At 36.7% G+C, this 18481-nt stretch overlaps 2 protein-coding genes across 6 annotated transcripts; both read left to right on the forward strand.

The window, feature by feature from the left end:
* Positions 1 to 1099: 1099 nt before the first annotated feature.
* Positions 1100 to 6359, forward strand: LOC113692138 (uracil phosphoribosyltransferase). 5 transcript variants are annotated; one of them, XR_011815633.1, is made up of 13 exons: positions 1105 to 1588; positions 1698 to 1793; positions 2019 to 2097; positions 2422 to 2480; positions 2737 to 2814; positions 3011 to 3092; positions 3399 to 3447; positions 3635 to 3696; positions 5453 to 5520; positions 5648 to 5703; positions 5788 to 5835; positions 5932 to 6059; positions 6135 to 6359. XR_011815633.1 is itself a non-coding variant. In XM_072051949.1 (12 exons), exons 1-12 carry the CDS (start codon positions 1406 to 1408, stop codon positions 5981 to 5983), a joined length of 894 nt encoding a protein of 297 aa, XP_071908050.1. In that variant the 5' UTR covers positions 1100 to 1405; the 3' UTR covers positions 5984 to 6359. The 5 variants fall into 5 exon arrangements, 4 of the variants coding, with proteins under 4 accessions (XP_071908050.1, XP_027066309.1, XP_071908051.1 ...); XM_072051949.1 differs by having other exon boundaries at positions 1100 to 1588; positions 2062 to 2097; positions 2397 to 2480; positions 5932 to 6359; XM_027210508.2 differs by having other exon boundaries at positions 1107 to 1588; positions 5932 to 6359.
* A 1833-nt stretch (positions 6360 to 8192) lies between these two features.
* LOC113694156 (delta-1-pyrroline-5-carboxylate synthase-like) lies at positions 8193 to 17186 on the forward strand. The gene is made up of 20 exons (XM_027213019.2): positions 8193 to 8407; positions 9662 to 9733; positions 10060 to 10163; positions 10851 to 10953; positions 11110 to 11271; positions 11957 to 12234; positions 12447 to 12597; positions 12729 to 12893; positions 13037 to 13114; positions 13579 to 13668; positions 14156 to 14242; positions 14340 to 14426; positions 14495 to 14591; positions 14672 to 14775; positions 14924 to 14999; positions 15744 to 15894; positions 15993 to 16061; positions 16202 to 16268; positions 16348 to 16418; positions 16611 to 17186. The coding sequence occupies exons 1-20, from the start codon at positions 8357 to 8359 to the stop codon at positions 16687 to 16689; spliced, it is 2142 nt and encodes a 713-aa protein (XP_027068820.2). The 5' UTR covers positions 8193 to 8356; the 3' UTR covers positions 16690 to 17186.
* The last annotated feature ends 1295 nt before the right edge of the window (positions 17187 to 18481 follow it).

Consider the following 18481-nt stretch of genomic DNA (forward strand, 5'->3'; position numbering starts at 1 on the left):
AAATGGATTTGGTAAAGGGCAATGAGATGCGCGTCTATTCGATGTGGTTCCTGGCACCCTAGTGATTGTGTCGTGCATATGCTAAATCTGCACCTTGTTCTTCCATCATTCCGTCATTAATTACGTGAAAGTTTGGGGCACAATTGTTCAACAACAGCAAATTAGGAGAAAGCTGGTCACTGGGGTTAGTCCACGCATTAGGAGAAAGCTCTAATCACCGTTGTCTTGTCAGGTTTGGAATTTTCTAATCCTTAGTGTGACAATTAATTGGGAATAGGAAGGGTGAGAAGAAGGGTGGAAGGGTAAAAAAATAAAAAGAGGATTAGTGGATAGGGCTGATGCTGGAGTTTTGACCAAGTTCGAGCTCGAGTTCGAACTGCTTGATAGAAGCATCAAGTTGAGCTCGAACTTCAATAGATTGCACTCGAATGCTCGACGAGTTTAATTAAACTTTTTATAATATATATTTTAATTTTTATTATTGTGAAATGTCAATAATATTTTTTATTTAAAATTATATATAAAATATTAATTTTTATTACGTGAACTTGATTGGGTTTGATTGAAATCGAATAAGCTCGATTGAGTTTGATTTGAATTGATTAAATTTAATTAAATTTGAGTTCGAGTAACGTAAATTGATATCAAATTCGAGCTCGAGTTCGAATTCTAAAGTTCAACGAGTCCGAATTCGATCTCAAACTTAGTTGTTTTACCTCACTACTCGAGCTTGACTTGACTTGTACATATCCTATTAGTGAATATTTTTTTTTTTTTTTTGTCAAAACACCCTATTAGTGGATGCTGCAGCTAATTTGCGATCATTGAGCGCTACACAAACAACTGGGGAAGGACTTGAGTGCAATTATATAAAGTCTTCAACTTTGTATTTTTTTTTTATTTTTTTCACCCCAGTCAAAGCTTTTTACTTCATAGATAGATATTGACCTCCAAGATTTAATTTGATTTATTTGGATCCTAATGTGGTACTGTTAATTAAAATTATTATTTGAAAACCAAACAATATTTCAAAATAATCGAAACCATTTTTTGTTAGCTAGAAAGTCAACAAAAATCAACAAATAATATTTTGAATAATACTCGAAATTACAAATACAAACACGCTCATTTTGTATTAAAACTCCGGACTGTCGCTTAAATCTCATTGGCTTAGGAATTAAAAACCAGAAGAAGGAGCTGTTTGGGGGTGAAGGTGTAATATAACAGTAAGAGAAAGGGCCGAAGCACGAATAAAGCGGAGCTGGAATGGGGGCGCCCCCACAGTATCATCCGAGTATCTCGGGGCAGCCCCGAAAAAGCTGCTCATGACCACCACGAGTCCGGCACACACCGTAACTCTAATCACCCTACTACTCCTCAGTATACCATAGCTTGGCTTCCCCGAATGGCCGTTCCCATTTATAACTACTACTATTCCCCGCTCCTCCGCTGCCCGCCCTGTGCCTCCCCCTCCTCCTCCTCTCCACCGTATCATCAGCTACACCTCCTCTCACCCAATTCGTTACACTCCTCTTCTCCTTCGCTTTACCATTTAAAAAATCAAAGTATTATTAGCGCTACGATTACGGTATGATGAGAGGATCTCATTTACTGATGCTTGCTCACCTCTTTTCTTCTTTCTTCGTAAACCTCTTCTTATATAATTTAAAACCCCTTCATTTATTCCTGAATGCTAGCAGGTTTTTCCCTTAAGCAGACGACGGCGGAGGGCTTTAACAATGGACTGCCAAACGACGCCGGAGCAGAAATCCATCTCTCAAGAGAGGATGCTGGTTTGTATTTTATTCATTCATTAAATCTGTATTTTTTTCCCGGACATCTTTTGAGTACTATTTTGATTGCATTGCCGATAGAGTTTAAATGTGGTTAAAAAAGAAATACTGGTAATGCTAGTAGTATCTTGATTGTTTGTCTTTTATTGATATCTAGAGAAGGTCTTAATTGATGTTGTGCTTGCTGATGATGATTTCGACGATCTTTTGAGTAATTTGATATAGGTGTTTGTTCCGCCCCATCCACTGATAAAACATTGGGTTTCAGTTCTGCGGAATGAGGATACACCAACTCCAATCTTTAGTAAGCTCACTTCTGGATTATTTTTTCTGTCTGCTGGTTTGTAATATATTTCCATTTCCATGGATATGTGTTGTTCTATTTCAATTACAATGGAGGTGCTGCATTTATCCTGTTTACCTGTGAGCCGGCAGTACTAATGTCATTGCAGCCATATTTCAAGATTGATTGACTTCACGTACTGTGCTGATGTGCTGGTGTGTCCACTAACATAACTGGTCACATTCACTGAGCTTTTGAGTGTTCACTGCTTTTCTTACAAGATTTAATTGGGTTCACCATGTCAAAGTAATGCTTCCTAGTTTTACTCTGATTTTGTTTGTGTAGAGAGTGCCATGGCTGAGTTGGGGAGGTTGCTCATGTATGAAGCTTCAAGGGACTGGCTGGTCAGCAGCTAATATTCACACGTTATCTCTTGCTTTTTGTTGCGAACATGCTTCTGAATGCAGTAATATTTATGGTATTTATAGTTTGGAAGGTTTGATGCTCAAGTTACATCTCAAGAGGACCACCTCCCGTAGCTGGGAGAGCTGTTTATATTAATTTAATCTGTTTCCTCAATATCTTGTAGCTAATCTGAGAGTTCTCTTTTTCATTCTTCTGGTATGATGACTTACAGTTCTGTTGTCTAACTACTGCCAGCCAACTATTTCCGGGGAGATACAGTCACCACTAGGTGTTGCAACTGTTGAATTTATAGACCCCAGGGAACCTGTAGCGGTTAGTACATTAGTTTCCTAGCTTCTGCATCATTCTCTTTCTTTGCTGTGTTATATCTTGTCATCTATTTGAACAGTCATGTTATCAAGACAAATCCAGAAAATTTTTATAGTAGCATTCTGCCTCATTTGTTGCAATTGGAAACTCAACATGTTACTTTTTTTGTTTGACCTTTCTCCCTTCATCTCTCTTGCAGGTTGTTCCCATCTTGAGGGCTGGCCTTGCCCTAGCTGAACATGCATCATCAATTTTGCCGGCAAGCAAAACATATCATCTGGGTAAGGACTGGCATCCAAACTGTTCAGTGTCTAACTCATCAAATACAGTGTTCTGACTAACTTTTGTTTATATTGGGTCATAGAAAAATTTGATCAAAAAATTTTTAGTGCATTTAGATTTTTTAAGTGTTCTGACAGTGAACTTTGTTAATAAATATCACTTGTCTATTGGTTTTTTGTAAATGACCATTTCGGAGTTACAAAATGTCCTTTTTCAAAGTTTTGACTTTTAGTTGATCTTTACATTGTTATGGAACTTGAGCTTTTTTGTTGTTTAATCAGTCTTACTTTCACTTGCAAACTAAGGGATTAGCAGAAATGAAGAAACGCTTCAGCCGACTGTATACTTAAACAAGTAAGGATTCCATGACAAAGTCTTGGGGATTTTTTCTTCATCTTTTCAATTTTTTGTCTCTTACGGCTGGCACTAATGCATTAATGGTATCTTGCTTTTCAGTTTGGATTTTCTGGATTCTTTACTTGTATAATTGCCACTGTGCTGGTGGTGCAAGTCCTGACAAAGTTGATGTCCATTTTCCCAGGTTGCCTGACAGATTTCCCGAAGGTTCTCGAGTATTTGTCGTAGATCCTATGCTTGCAACAGGTAGTTATGATTTTGGTTTGATTCAAATGCTTATTATCTTGCTCAACAAAATCAATTTGGTTCTCAAGTATTTGTCATAGATCCTATGTTTGAATATTCTGATTTCCAAATAACCACTCTTGAGAAAATGTTGGACCTTTGAGTTTCATTGTAGCACAAACAGCTCTATATATTTGCTTGCTGTCCACTTTTTGAGGTTTGAGCCTTCAAAACTAAGATTAGATTGTTTGGATTGGATAGATTTATGGGAAGACTATAATTTGGATTGCAGAACAGTCTTTAGAATAGATTGTTTCGATTGGATAGATTTGTGGGAAGACTACAATTTGGATTGCAGAACAGTCTTTTAACTCTCTTAACTCTTACGAAATTCAGTTTGTTGGTTACTTTGTATCATCCTCTATATGAAACCTATTGATAAGGCCCTGAAGTTCATGAATGGTATTTTCTCGATTTTTGAAGCACAGTTGTCATACCAGTGCATCAAATATCCTTTTAGTTATTGTAGCCGGGAACTGTGCATGACAGATTTGTTAAATCCATATGGAATCTAAGTTGTTCATCGTGAACATTGTCATCGTTGTACTGCTTTAGATGATATAACTGGTTTCATTGGCCATGTCCAGGTGTCAATAATTTCTACCTCGTGCTTATAATGGTGTCTTTTATTAGTTCCTTTTTTTTTGGGTTGGGGGGGGGGGAATTGGGGGTTTTGAAGGAATAATTGGAAAAACAACTTCTTCTAACTATACACGTGGAGATGGTTCATGTAACACGATTTATGTCTATGATGTACATTCAACAAGGAATAAAGAAAGTTTGATTCATTGTGGGAAAGGCAGCTTGGATTCTGACTCTACGGCTTTTTTCTCCCTAGTTTTCCTCAAATGTAACTTACAATTTGATAATTATGATCACTCACTGCTGTATTGAAAATTATTTAAATTGTTGATTGAACTTTACTATGTGTGCTTACCATGTCATGCGTTAGAATTTCCTTGATCGTTTGATTGTAGCAATCATAAGTGTATTAACTGCTACCTAAAGGGGGAGGAAAAAAAAAGTTCCCTACTAGTGGGGATAGTGTTTCATTGTTAAATGTGGTTGTTTCAACATGTAATGTCTGATCAGGTTTGCCATCCCTATTTGCTTTTTCAGAAAACTATGGTTAAGCCCAAGTGAAAGCTCTTTTTTGATGTGCCTAAGAACCTCAATTTTGACATCCATTGTCTTTTATTTTTCTTTGTCGCCTAGCTGCTCCAGGATGGCTATTGCTACTTTATTCTGGAGTTAAAAAAGTGCTGAACTTATCCCTACCTGGTATTCAGGTCTTGATATGCTGTGGTTAACATAGTGTATTTCATTAAATGTTCTGTTTGAGGAGTGAAATATTCTTGTCATGGTGTAAATTTTTGCCTAGGTTAATTTTAAGTACATGTATCTTCATCTAAGAGCAGAACACATGACATGGTGCTTTTAATACTGTTCCTCTCCTGCTTCTTAAAGAATGTGACCGTCGATCCTCTGTCCAAACAGTAATTAATCCAGAACTGCTATGGACGGCCATGCTAGCATACACAATGTTCTTTGTTAGTTTCATTGCCATTTCACTATCCTTTGCACATGGAGATAGATAACTATAATTTGCCTTACACTTCTGCTGCACTAATTCTAGTGGTCAGTCTAATCTCCTGGCCTTGCTTTATGCATTTAGAGTACAGGCTTCTCCACTAACCTGTCTGTGTAAAAATTACAGGTGGCACAATAGTTGCAGCTCTTAACTTGATAAAGGAACGTGGTGTTGACAATAAGCAAATTAAAGTGGTAAGCAGATGAAGAAGCACTCTTCATGGGTTGTCGAATTGGAAGATTCTTTGTTTGCTTAGCCATGCATCCTCATCCAAACTTGCAGCAGATTTTCATGGTCAATGTGGTACATTATGCCTTTCAGGTATCTGCAGTTGCTGCTCCTCCTGCACTTCAGAAACTCAGCGAGAAATTTCCTGGGTAATGACATGGCTTGATAAGGTTGGTTAATAGGCAATGTAACTGCTGTCATTTGTCAGGTTGCTGACTTTTGCTGTTTCTCAGGCTTCATGTATATGCTGGAAATATTGACCCCACTGTAAATGATAAAGGGTAATTACTTTAGAGAACTGTAGTTCGATTTTAGCTTAAGAAGCCTCGCAAGCAGTGACCTCTTTGTTTACGGTCACATTGTTTGAGCTTTTTCAGGTTTATAATTCCCGGAGTTGGAGATGCAGGGGACCGTAGCTTTGGCACATGAACTGGGAGATACAATAGTCTCTGGTGCAGTTTGGTTCTAGTTGCATATTCCAGCTTTGAACGCTTGTGGAGATCTAGTGAGTTTCCTTTAGGAGTTGATTGAATGGATATTTGGATCCGATGTTGAAAATCATTCTTTGAACAAGCTGCAGGGCCTTGGACTCGAAGAGGTAAAACCGATTTTCGGAATGTCGAAATGGGACTCCTGCTGTATCGATAGCATGTTCAATTTTATTGTAGCCCCTTCTAAGTTTTAAAAGACTCATCCACAGCGTAAAATTATATAGTACTGTATCATAATTCCGGATTTGTTGTCTAGGGTTTCGATCCACACTGCTTTAAATGACTGGGAAGAAAAACATCTTTTCTTGAGCGTACCTCGTACACGTTGGAATTCTTCAAGCATCAAACTATTGCAGTAAATGATTTTGACTATCAATTTTTGAACCAATATTTTCCTTATAATAAAAATTGTATTGTTCCTGACCCCAATAGAATTCCCAGTTGAGGGTTGAGTTATGATGGTATCCTTCAACATTCCAATAAAACAAAGAAACTGAAAAGGGACATGGTGGATGGTATTAGTTCGTCCAAAAAACCAACTACCGATGTAATTAAGACGAGTCATGCGTTTATTGAAGTCACCGCCTCTAAGTCATTTGAGCAGGCTTCTTCACTCGAGTATATAATCCAGACCTGCAAAGGTCACGGGCATGCTGCCACACTACTGCTCTCCTCGAGCAGGCGGTGGGCTAGCAAACATTTATATGCTGGCGCTCGTTTTATCGGCTAGGCGTTGGACTGCTTGCTTCAAAGTCTGGCGATGACACTTTTTTTCTGCGGTACCGAATCCTAAACATAGTTCAACATTGAAATGCACCCTCACGCCTTTATTGCTTCCTTTATTTATTTTTTTTATAGTAGTAAAACTATGATATTGCATGAGGATTCTGACTGCGAGTTTTGAAGAGCCGTCCTAATTTGCGGGTCAGTAGTAACTGATGGTAGATTGATCCATTTATTTTTCCTCACCGAGTTTGTGTTCCTACCACAATAATGGAAAATATAAAGGGGAGTGCTTGGCTGCCTTACATCTAAGCTAGAATAATTTGAATCTAGCATACCTATTATTAGAGCATTGTTAATGGCATTCCTATAAATATGGATTGCACTTCATCCCCTTAATATATTTTGCAAAAAATGATTTGCAAAATAAAAGGAGGTGTAGGGCCACCAATTGATGATAGCCTTCTCGTCACAGTAAAGCACAGTTTAGAAAACAATAATGCATGGAAAAAGAAAAATTTTCTAGTGGTACAGACAGTAGATGTGGATGTGAAAATCCTGTCCTTGCGAATTAAGATGGTGCTTGATAGTAATGGTATTAATCTTTTTCACAACAATGTACTTTGTTTTTTTTCCCCCAGGATAGAACATCGATAATAAATTTTATTTGCGCTCCTACTTTATTAGTAAGGGCAAATTACACATTATCCTCCTGTAATTTAGTATTTTTTTACATAACCCCCTATTGTTTCAAAAGTTATATATAATCTCCTCATGATTTGGATTAAAGTGTCAAAGTGACAAAAATGATCATTCGTAACGTAGTCACCTAAAATATCAAAAATATCTTGATGTAAAGTTGAAAATTATTTATTAATCAAGGGGGGTTATGTGTAAATGTTGAAAATTATAAGGGAGTTATATAGTAAATTATTAAACCATAAGGGGGTCATATGATAAAATATAAAATCATATGGGGTTAGTGTGTTATGTATTTATAAGGATAATTTTGACATTTTTAAAAGTTCCGTCACGAATGGCTATTTCTATCACTTTGACATTTTAATTCAAATCATGAGGGGATTATGTATAGTTTTTGAAATTATAGGGAGATTATGTACAAAAATACTAAATCACAGGGTAGTAAAGTGTGATTTGCGCTGTTAGTAAATCACATTTTCCTTCCCAACCAAATTGCATTCCTGAATTCAGGTAAACGGGTAATAATTCTCATTTTGACGGGGTTGAACACGGGAAGGTAACAGTGAACGACTGCTAACGATAACGTCGGTAAAAAAAGGAAAAAAATGAAGAGATAGAGAATGAGAGACTAAAATTGCTGGGCCGCACAACCAGGTTTAAGGTATTTGAACTAGTATTTAAATGCTTTCTCGTGCTTGGCTTAGAATCAGAACTCAGGAGGACACATAAATACTGATCTCCTGAATCGTTCCCTTTCTTTTGGGTGGCAAGCTACTCGGAAGACACACACACAAATAAAACACAAAGAATAATATCCCGATCTGCGGATCTTTGACAGGCCTACTCGCAAAACAACAAAACAAGAAGACAGCATCTCTTTGGAGCAATGGATCCTACCAGAAAGTTCGTCAAGCATGTCAAGCGCGTCGTCTTCAAGGTCATTATTTTCATTGATCTCTGTCTCTCGTTCGTCGGTTTCTTATCTCCATGGCCATACATATGTCTTTCTACATTGATCTAAGCTGCATGCAAAGCCTAAGTATTATTGAGTAGGTCTTTCATTATGATATGCGTCGCGAAGTCGGTGTCATGCAGTATTGCATGTTGTTGTTCAACAACGCGGATTATTTCTTCTCCCTTTTATTTAGTATTTCTTTTGTCGTTCGATAAACTATTTTTATAGGCGTGAAGAATCGAGTATTAAAGGCGTTCGCACAGTTTAGCTTTAATATTTTTTTTTTATCGTTTTGTAGATTTGTTGGGAAATAAAATTTGTTTGCCATGACGGCTACTAATTGCTGCTATTTGTTAATCGCAGTATTTAACCTAGATTAAGGGAATATCTTATCAATTATCGCGCGTATCTAACGCAGGTTAACCACGTTACCAATGTGTTCTGGTGTATTAAACTCCAATGCTAAATGTCACTATCACAAACAAACAACACAATTTAGAAAACAGATTTATCCCTCTTTTACATTTTGCGAAACTTTTATTTTGTTCTCTGTAACTTTTAGTTTTATTCAACAAGGTAATTCTCCAAGATTCTTTTCTCATTTCGAGAGATTCAGTGTCCTATATTTTATTTTCTCGCTTTTGATTTGTTTGGCCGTCATCTATAATTGTAGTCTTGTTCCCAGAAGGAAAGGGGGGAAAATGAAAGAAGGGAAGAATGAACAGAATATTTGTAAATAAATATGAACATGCATGAGATATAATACGCGAAAGGAGTTGCATCTGTTTTTTTGGCAGAAGACGGGGAGTTCTTTTTATGAGTATTCATCTTTTTCAACTGGTCTTGTACAAATCTAAGCCCTATATTTCCAACTCAGTAACAGTTCTTGAATCTTACTCTCAAATCCAGTCCATTACGAAGCAGTCCTGAAAAATTTTTAAACCATTTCTAATCGTCTCAAACTAATGAACGGGGCATATTTTTTGTTCTAATCTTACTTTTTCATTAGAGTTTCTTTCATTTATGTCCAACCAACTTTGGTTTACCAGTTAACTAATCTTTGGTAGCATAAGATTTTCTTTCATTTATGTCCAATTAATTTTGGTTTTCCAGCTAACTAATTTTTGGTTCAAATTTAATTTGTTGCATTAATATGACTGAATCTGAACTACTAAAGATAGTACTACTATGAGAGTTTGTGCTCTTTAATTCATTAGTCGTTGTACATCCCCGCAGGTAGGTACTGCAGTAGTTACACGCGATGATGGAAGATTAGCAGTTGGCAGAGTTGGAGCTATTTTTGAGCAGGTATTTCTGATTTTTCCTACACTCAATGCATAGATGCCAATTCGCGTAGAGAGTGAATTTCACATTTCATTACAAAATGTTTCAAACAGCTATGAAATAGTTAAGTATAATTCAGCACTTATCTGATCAATGGCTTAAAAGTTCACAACTAAAGCTGTACTTGAATTAAATGTTTTTTGGAGTTAAGGCTCCTTAATCACAATCAATGATTGCTTTTCTAAACTGGGGTTTTAGGAGACATTATCTTCTTTGATTCCATGTTTGGCTTCTGAGCTTATCCATACATTCTAATAGTTGTCGTTTTCTGCACAAACAAAATGCTGCAGCTTGAAGAACTCAATTCTCAAGGCTATGAAATAATTCTAGTGACATCAGGGGCGGTTGGAGCAGGAAGGCAGAGGCTTAAATACAGGAGATTGGTCAACAGCAGGTCAGGCAATTGCCTTTTGAAGTAACAGAACACTTTGCATGTTTGCATAACTGTTTTTATCTCTCTTGGATTTATTTAATTATATTTTTCTCAGAAAATAAATACAAACGTTTAATCCTTTAATTGTTCTAGTTCTTCTTAGTCGTTCAACCCCTTTCCATGAATTCAACAGCAGAATTTAAAATAACGTCTTGATGCTAATACCACTTCTTTCTAGGAATAACCTAACCATGATCACACTAGCTGGGATTCTTAAGAAAAAGAATTTTCACACCTTGTCTGTTTTTGTGCGTGTATAAACCAATTTGGATACACAAACATGCACAACTTATGCCAGTACAATTCTGTTAACCTACAATCATTTGTCTTTTATTTGATTTTAGTGTAGGTTGATTGCAGCATGCAAGTTAATTAAAAACAAGTTTCCATGCAGACTTGGATGGAAACAAAACTAATATTACAACTTGAATCCCACATTTCTTCTCCCTTATGAAAACCTTCCAAAGAAAAACTCACAAGTATCTCTTATACTCTCCTCTCCTTTCCCTCCTACTTTCTCAATCCAATCCACTGCAATCTGAACGGTGCTATGAAGTTTGCTATTCGCAAGTTTTTGTGCTAAATAACACATGTATCGCGTTTCTTATCCGTGTAGAAACATGTTAAATTTTCTGTTCTATTTTGCAGTTTTGCCGACCTACAAAAACCACAAGTTGAAATTGATGGAAAGGCTTGTGCAGCTGTTGGGCAGAATGGTCTTATGGCTTTATATGACAACCTATTCAGCCAGGTAGTACTTCTTGTTGTTGAGATCGTTGGGGTGTATTAACATGGGCAGCAATTTTTTAGCACTTCAGAATTTATACACTTCATGTGATCTCCTACATCTCTTCATTTTTGTGCTAATATGGTAAATTACCTTCCATTTTCTTTTCATCTGTTACAGCTAGATGTGACATCTTCCCAACTTCTAGTTACTGATAATGATTTCAAGAGTCCAGATTTCAGAATGCAACTTTCTGAAACAGTGGATACATTGCTATCTTTAAGGAGTATACCTATCTTTAATGAAAATGACGCTATCAGTACTCGACGAGCCCCGTATGAGGTATTTGACTTATCTTGTTCATCTGATTCTCTTAATTTTCTTAACAATGTTGTGTTGCATTATAGTGCAAGATCAATAAAAGCTGCATAGAAGATGTATTTATATTATTACATGATGTGATTATTATTTTACTGCACATAGATCTTGTTCCCCAATCAAACATACCGAAAATAATTAATTTCACTTATTTATCTGAGAAAAGAGGAATAAAGTTGGGAGCTTTATTTGGAAAGAATATCATTTGCCTAGAAAGTTCGCCTCGCAAAATAATGAATCTAATAATACTCATAATCTTTGCAATTTTTGGAGGTTATGGCTCATCAAGATTTCTCAAAATAGCTGCCTTATTGTTGTGTAGGTTGATAGTCTAGAATCAGAGTCATATCATATCAAATTGTAGTTGTGACTTTTGAAGTAAAGAAAGAGTATCAACTATCTCATTATTTTTTTGTGATTGGACCTGGCAGTGCAATTCCAAACACACAATGCAAGAATATGAAGGTTTAGCTTAGTTTAATTCATGGTAGCAGCTTATTCTGATCTGCTAATGCTTTTCCAAAGTGGTTAACAGTTAGCATTTCATGTGTTTAAATCTCTTTGACCCCACCTCAGGCCTAAATAACAAAGGTTTTGGTCTGATTTGAGCGGAATTGTCTTATAATGATATTAGACCTTTCTTTTGCAGGATTCTTCTGGCATATTCTGGGACAATGATAGCTTGGCAGCTCTATTGGCACTTGAGCTCAAGGCTGACCTTCTTGTTTTGTTAAGTGATGTAGAGGGCCTTTACAGTGGCCCACCAAGTGATCCACATTCAAAGCTAATCAATACATATATTAAAGAAAAACACGAAGGCCTAATAACTTTTGGAGATAAATCCCGGGTTGGGAGAGGAGGAATGCATGCTAAAGTAAAGGCTGCAGTTCATGCGGCAGATTCTGGTACTCCTGTTATTATAACCAGGTAACTCAGATTGCACCATTTCAGCAAACTTATTATCTCAAAAACTAAATATGTCAGGAAAAATATCTAATCCCCTGGTAGTTTTTTTGGGATAATGAGATCTGACAAATTATCCGCTTCTTTTAACAATCATTCATCAGTCTAATCTTCTGATGATGTATTAACTGCCATAAGATTTATGCTGATCCTTCTTTTGTCTGTGTACCTGGAAGTGGTTTTGCTGCAGATAATATCACAAAGGTGCTGCATGGACAACGAATTGGTACTCTCTTTCACAAAGATTCCCATTTGTGGATTACAGTCACTGATGTTGGTGCACGTGAGATGGCACTCGCAGCTCGAGAGTGTTCCAGAAAACTTCAAGTAAACAGACACCTTTTCCGCTTTCTTCAATAAATAATTGCTTCGCTGTTCAATGAGTTTAACTCAATGTTTATTAGAAAAAAGATCTCTTTTAAGGATACAGTAATCTGTAACAAGTTATTTGTCTGCAGAGCATTCCTTCACATGAAAGGAGGAAAATATTGTTGGATATTGCTACTGCACTAGAGGAGAAGGAAAGTGCAATTAAGGCTGAGAATGATGCTGATGTTTCTGCAGCACGCAAAGCTGGATATGATGACTCACTAGTTTCTCGTTTACTTTTGAAGCCTGGGAAGGCAAGTACTGCTTGATTTTCCACAAGATAGTTTCCATTTTCATTTTTGTCCTTCTGTTGTATGTGATCAATTCAACAACTGTTCTTTTTACAAGAATGCTATGATAGAAAACATCTCTTTCTTTCTACTCAACCACTTTCCAGATCGCAGCCCTTGCAAAATCAATTCGTACAATTGCAGATATGAAAGAACCCATCGGTCAAATATTGTCCAGGACTGAGGTGGGTTGCATTAATATTCCTGTAATTGAGATTTTGTTGCTTTTTAATCAAGAATTGAATTACATGCTTATTATTGCATGGAAAATATGTAGGAACCATGAGATATTTTGGTAACCTTAAGCTTTTACTTAGTGTTAATCTAATTTCTAGCTGAAATTTTTAGTGTCACGTGATTCAAATCTTATTTATCTCTTCCAAATATTGAGCTTGCAATGTCAGAGAAAGACAAATGTGCTAAACTGAATGCTAAAGAAATGTTGCAGAAATCACACAAAATGGGGGGAAAAAGCACAAGAAACTTGCTTTGAGCCCTCTTATATGCTGGATATGTGATTTTGTCAGAACATAGATTCTGGATTTTTGCTGCTTGATCATGCTTTAATTTTGTTATACATCCTTCTTTTGTAGCACCTATGAAATTGCATTTAGTTGCATTTAAAGTAGGCTGACTGCACTTCATGCAGCTTGCAGATGGACTTGTTTTAGAGAAGACATCATGTCCTTTAGGTGTCCTGTTGATTGTTTTTGAATCTCGACCTGATGCACTCGTTCAGGTAATTCACATTCATCTTTTACAGGATCCTTTAGCTTATTTTTCACTCTGAATCTTTTCTTTTGGAGAAACGATAAGTGTCTAAAGCATAATGTTACATGTATATGGCTTGTGGAAACAATAGAGGTGGTGTAGAGCTTGTATTAGGCAATTCTAGAGGAACAATTTGTTAAAACCAACAATGGATAAATTAGACAGTCAATAAGCCATGCCCGAGTGGCTGCTGTAATTGTGTCATACATGGATTTAATAGGTTGCTTGTGTCGCAAACTCATCACTATCTGGATTTGTACAGTTCTGGTCTCTTCATTCCCCTCTGTCTAAGCTGAATTCTTTCATCATTCACTGTTCTTGTGAGCTGCAATCAAATTGCTTGATACAGATCCACTGACAACTGTTTAGAGTCCATCAGCTGAGTTTCATTTACTTGGTTATTTTATTTACCATATTCTTCCATGAATTGATTATTTGTCAAATTGTGTGTGCAGATTGCCGCATTGGCAATTCGAAGTGGAAATGGACTCTTGTTGAAAGGAGGCAAAGAGGCTAATCGCTCAAATGCTATCCTTCACAAGGTCTGAGTTATAATCTGGCCATTTATGGACTTAATGTTCAGCTGCATTGTCATTTGTTGAGTTGATTTCTTGATAAGCTTTCGATTAACCTCTGCAGATAATTACATCAGTCATCCCAGATACTGTTGGTAAAAAACTTATTGGGATTGTGACTTCAAGAGAGGAGATACCTGACCTTCTCAAGGTGAGAATGGAGAATGCTTGTTGATCTTTCCATTAGATATCTGTTCTAACATATTTAATCTATGACAGCTTGATGATGTGATAGATCTTGTCATACCTAGAGGCAGCAATAATCTGGTTTCACAAATCAAGAATACTACAAAAATTCCAGTTCTGGGTCATGCTGGTAGGGGGAAAAAAACTAATGAATTTAGTAAAGAACTAGAATACAACTGGATATTCCACTGAATGTATGGTTGCTGTCAGATGGAATTTGTCATGTTTACGTAGACAAGTCAGCTAATATGGACATGGCAAGGCATATTGTTGTGGATGCAAAGCTGGATTATCCTGCTGCCTGTAATGCTATGGTAAACTGAATCTCCGATCTTCTGTCCACTGAGGCCATTATGTTATTCATCGAACATTCTTAGATATAATAGAGCTTACTTAAAAATTACCTTCGTTGATTTTATGCTGTAATATTTGCTAATGCATCCTATGCTGCTTTCTTTGTAGGAAACACTTCTTGTGCACCAAGATCTGACAACTAGTACTGGGTTTCAGGAACTTATTGTAGAATTGAAACACGAAGGTGCCAGTTAATCTCAGTGAAGTTTCACCAACAATTTTAAATACTACTAGGTTTTTTGTCCATTATCCTGGATTTTGTACCATAACCACAATGGTTGGTCTTGTGCTTGTTACACAAGTGAAACTAAAATCCGCTATGCACAAAAAGTCATTAGAAAGCATCTTCACTCGCTATGCACAAAAAGTCATTAGAAAGCACCTTCACTTTAGGTGGAAGATTGGCCAATTGAAACTTCTTCCAGATTTTAGCAAACTCTGACTTTGTTTTTATCAACTCTAACTCATAAAAGTGAAGCAAAAGGAACCAAGAAAAAAGAGAAAGCTGGAAAACAGCCAAGTACATTTTTTTTAAAGGTTTCTAACTTTGTGGCAGAAACCTCATGTGGCAACTATTGATTCCCTTCTGCCATCTTTGAGAGATTTGTGTTTGGTCGTATTGAATAAATAAACCATATTTAAGTAACTTTTCTGAGTATAAGTTGGTGATTGTTGGTGCTGTTCTGCCATTTTTTAGAAAGCTGTACTAGTTAGAAATCATTACATAGATCTGTCCACAAAAGTTTCTTCTAGTTTTAAGATGATAACGTGCATTTCTATTTGTAATGGTGTTAATTTTGAGGAATGATGCATCATTTTTAAATGTAAAGGGTAGATTTTAGTGTTTTTCTATAAAATGTGAATGAAAGACAAATGATAAGGGGGAAAAAAAAGGGTAAGTTTCACTGTGGTACATTTATGATTGCAGGAGTTAGTTTATATGGTGGACCGAGAGCAAGTTCTCTGTTCAACATTGCATTCGCAGACTCGTTTCACCATGAGTACAACTCTAAGGCTTGCACAATAGAAGTTGTGGATGATGTGCAAGATGCCATTGATCACATTCATAAGCATGGAAGGCATGTTTGTCACTTTTGGCCTGAAAAATGCAAGGTTGTGTAATACTGAGCTGTCACTAATTTTTTTTTCTTTCCCCTGCTTCTTCTTTTCCTAGCAGTGGCCATACTGAATGTATTGTTACGGAGGATCAAGAAGTTGCTGAATATTTCTTACATCAAGTTGATAGGTAGATAAGTGGTATTTTTCGTTATGTAATATTCTACAGTGGCTTGTAATATTTTCTGAGCAAATTAAATAGTCTGAAAACGGTACCTTTTTGGGATTGAGACTCTTTAAACTGACATTGCGGGTTGTTGCTTCCTTCAGTGCTGCAGTTTTCCTTAATGCAAGCACACGCTTCTGCGATGGGGCGCGTTTTGGACTAGGGGCCGAGGTATGGACTTGGACTATTCATGGATATTATTTGAGTTTCGACAGGTTTGAATTTATTCATTTTTTCTTGTTGGATTAAGGTTGGCATAAGTACCAGCAAGATACATGCTCGAGGTCCAGTAGGAGTTGAAGGACTGTTAACAACAAGATGGTTTGTACTAGCTTCCCATGAAAATGGCATCTAGTTCTTTTATGTTTGTCTATGGCTGAGAAACTATAAAATCAAAATTCTCGATTTTAATCCTTTTGGAACATTAATGTGAAATGAAGGCATATACTGATTTTTTTTTTTTCATTTTATATTATGGTTCTTAATCTCATGATTTTGTTGTTGCATATTCAGGGTGCTTAGAGGTACCGGACAAGTTGTGAAGGGTGACAAAGGGGTTGATTACACCCACAAGAAGCTAGCCCTTGACTAAACAGGTCAGAATCTGAACATTTCGTGGAAATGATGCTTGAAATCCATCGAGAGTTGTTGTAGTCCTCTTGCCGCGATCAAGGATGAAGTATAGTGGCAGAAAGTGATATACTTTTAGTTTGGTTTCGTGTTTCTGAGAAATTTACTTTCAGAGCATTATTTAGAGAATATTGGAGAGCTAGAGCATTTTTCAGAGCATTATTTGGGTTGGTTCCCACCATTTCTTGTACATGTTCTATTTAGACAAATCTCAAAGTCCTCCAAGGCTACTCGGGTCATCTCACGTATGTGTGTGTGGTAGAGCGAGCCTCCATCCTCGCAAAAAACAAAGGTTCGATTCCATATCCGCCTAGCGGAGTTCTATATTTAGAACTGTAGAGCGAGCTAAAGAATTGCTAAAGTAAAACTTCGGAGTTGCACTCACATTTTATTCTAAATTTTCTGCTCTATGTTTCTGGATGAGAATATCAATAGATGTTATGTATTTTTTTATTATTATTATTATTCTAAATTTTCTTCTGGAGTACGATATTTTCTGCAAGAATGGTTTGTTGTTTAGATGCTTGATATGAATTCCTCCATTAATGCTTGAAAGAAGAGGATCAAAAATCCAAAAATTTTTGCTACTAACACAAGTTGGCTTAAACTGTGTGCTTGCTAGAAAACCTGGGCATTCAATTTTCATATTGCGTCTCCTCCGCAACAACCCCGGAATGTTCCAAATTGTACAAAGAAATCCTTCAACTTTGTCTTTGGCAAAGATGGCAACCTTTGTAGCATAAGAAAATTATTAGCAATACTCAAGGCTTTGGCTATGGGTACTGGTAAGTTAACCCCCTAGATGTCTGGGCAACCGCTAGCTCTCTTTTGTGGGGAGAACCAAAATTGTTCTTGACATCAATCACATTTACAATCTAAAGAATTGAATGACACGACCATTATTTGTGTTTTTATAATGTATCACGGAACTCGATTTTTTTTTTTTTTTTTTTATAAGGCTAACTCGATTCCTGTTCTTAAAATAAGCGAACAGACGTTACATATTAGATTCTACTGCCATGCATGCACATGTTGGACTCATCCACTTATTTGGTCCATGACCAATCCATTTTCAGGTTATAACTTCTAGCCAATAAGTGGTCAAACGAATACTTTCGGCAATCGCCGGCTTTTTAAGGTTGTTTGGGAATTAAGTTTATCTGCAAAAAGCCTGAGTTTCTCAGAATTGAAAAAGAAAACTTTCGGCAATCATACAACACGGGGAAATAAATGAATTGCCGTTTCGATTGCATAACCACTAGAAAGGGGCTAATTAAAGCCACAAATTACCCTCTCCAAAGAAACTTGGCAAGCATGAGAATTTTGGAAAGATGTGGGGCAAATATTGTGAATTCATGGTGTGGCTGGGCAAGTACGGCAGATTCCCCGCAAGCGGAAAGCGACAATAAGATCCATCCGGCAGCAGAACAATAATAAAACTGCAAAAAGAAACCCTGACCATAAAAGCACTAATCAAAAGAAGCACATCCACCTAGGAGAGTCCGCGTCACCAGAGCCACTCCACCCTCCATTAAGCAACCAATTCAATTACTACTTCGCATGAATACTTTCTAAATTCATTAATAAATCCAAAACCTCTCTCCTAAGTCCAAACTGTAAAACCAGCTTAGTCCAATAATAATAATAATAATAATCCAACTCCACTTAGATGAGTTGATCACTGGGTGAACCATAATACATAGGCTTAATTGGATATTAAAAATCCAAACCTGTGCACTTGTTTTAAAGTTTAA

The sequence above is a fragment of the Coffea arabica genome, chromosome 6c, assembly GCF_036785885.1.
Source record: "Coffea arabica cultivar ET-39 chromosome 6c, Coffea Arabica ET-39 HiFi, whole genome shotgun sequence".
Classification (NCBI taxonomy): Eukaryota; Viridiplantae; Streptophyta; class Magnoliopsida; order Gentianales; family Rubiaceae; genus Coffea; species Coffea arabica.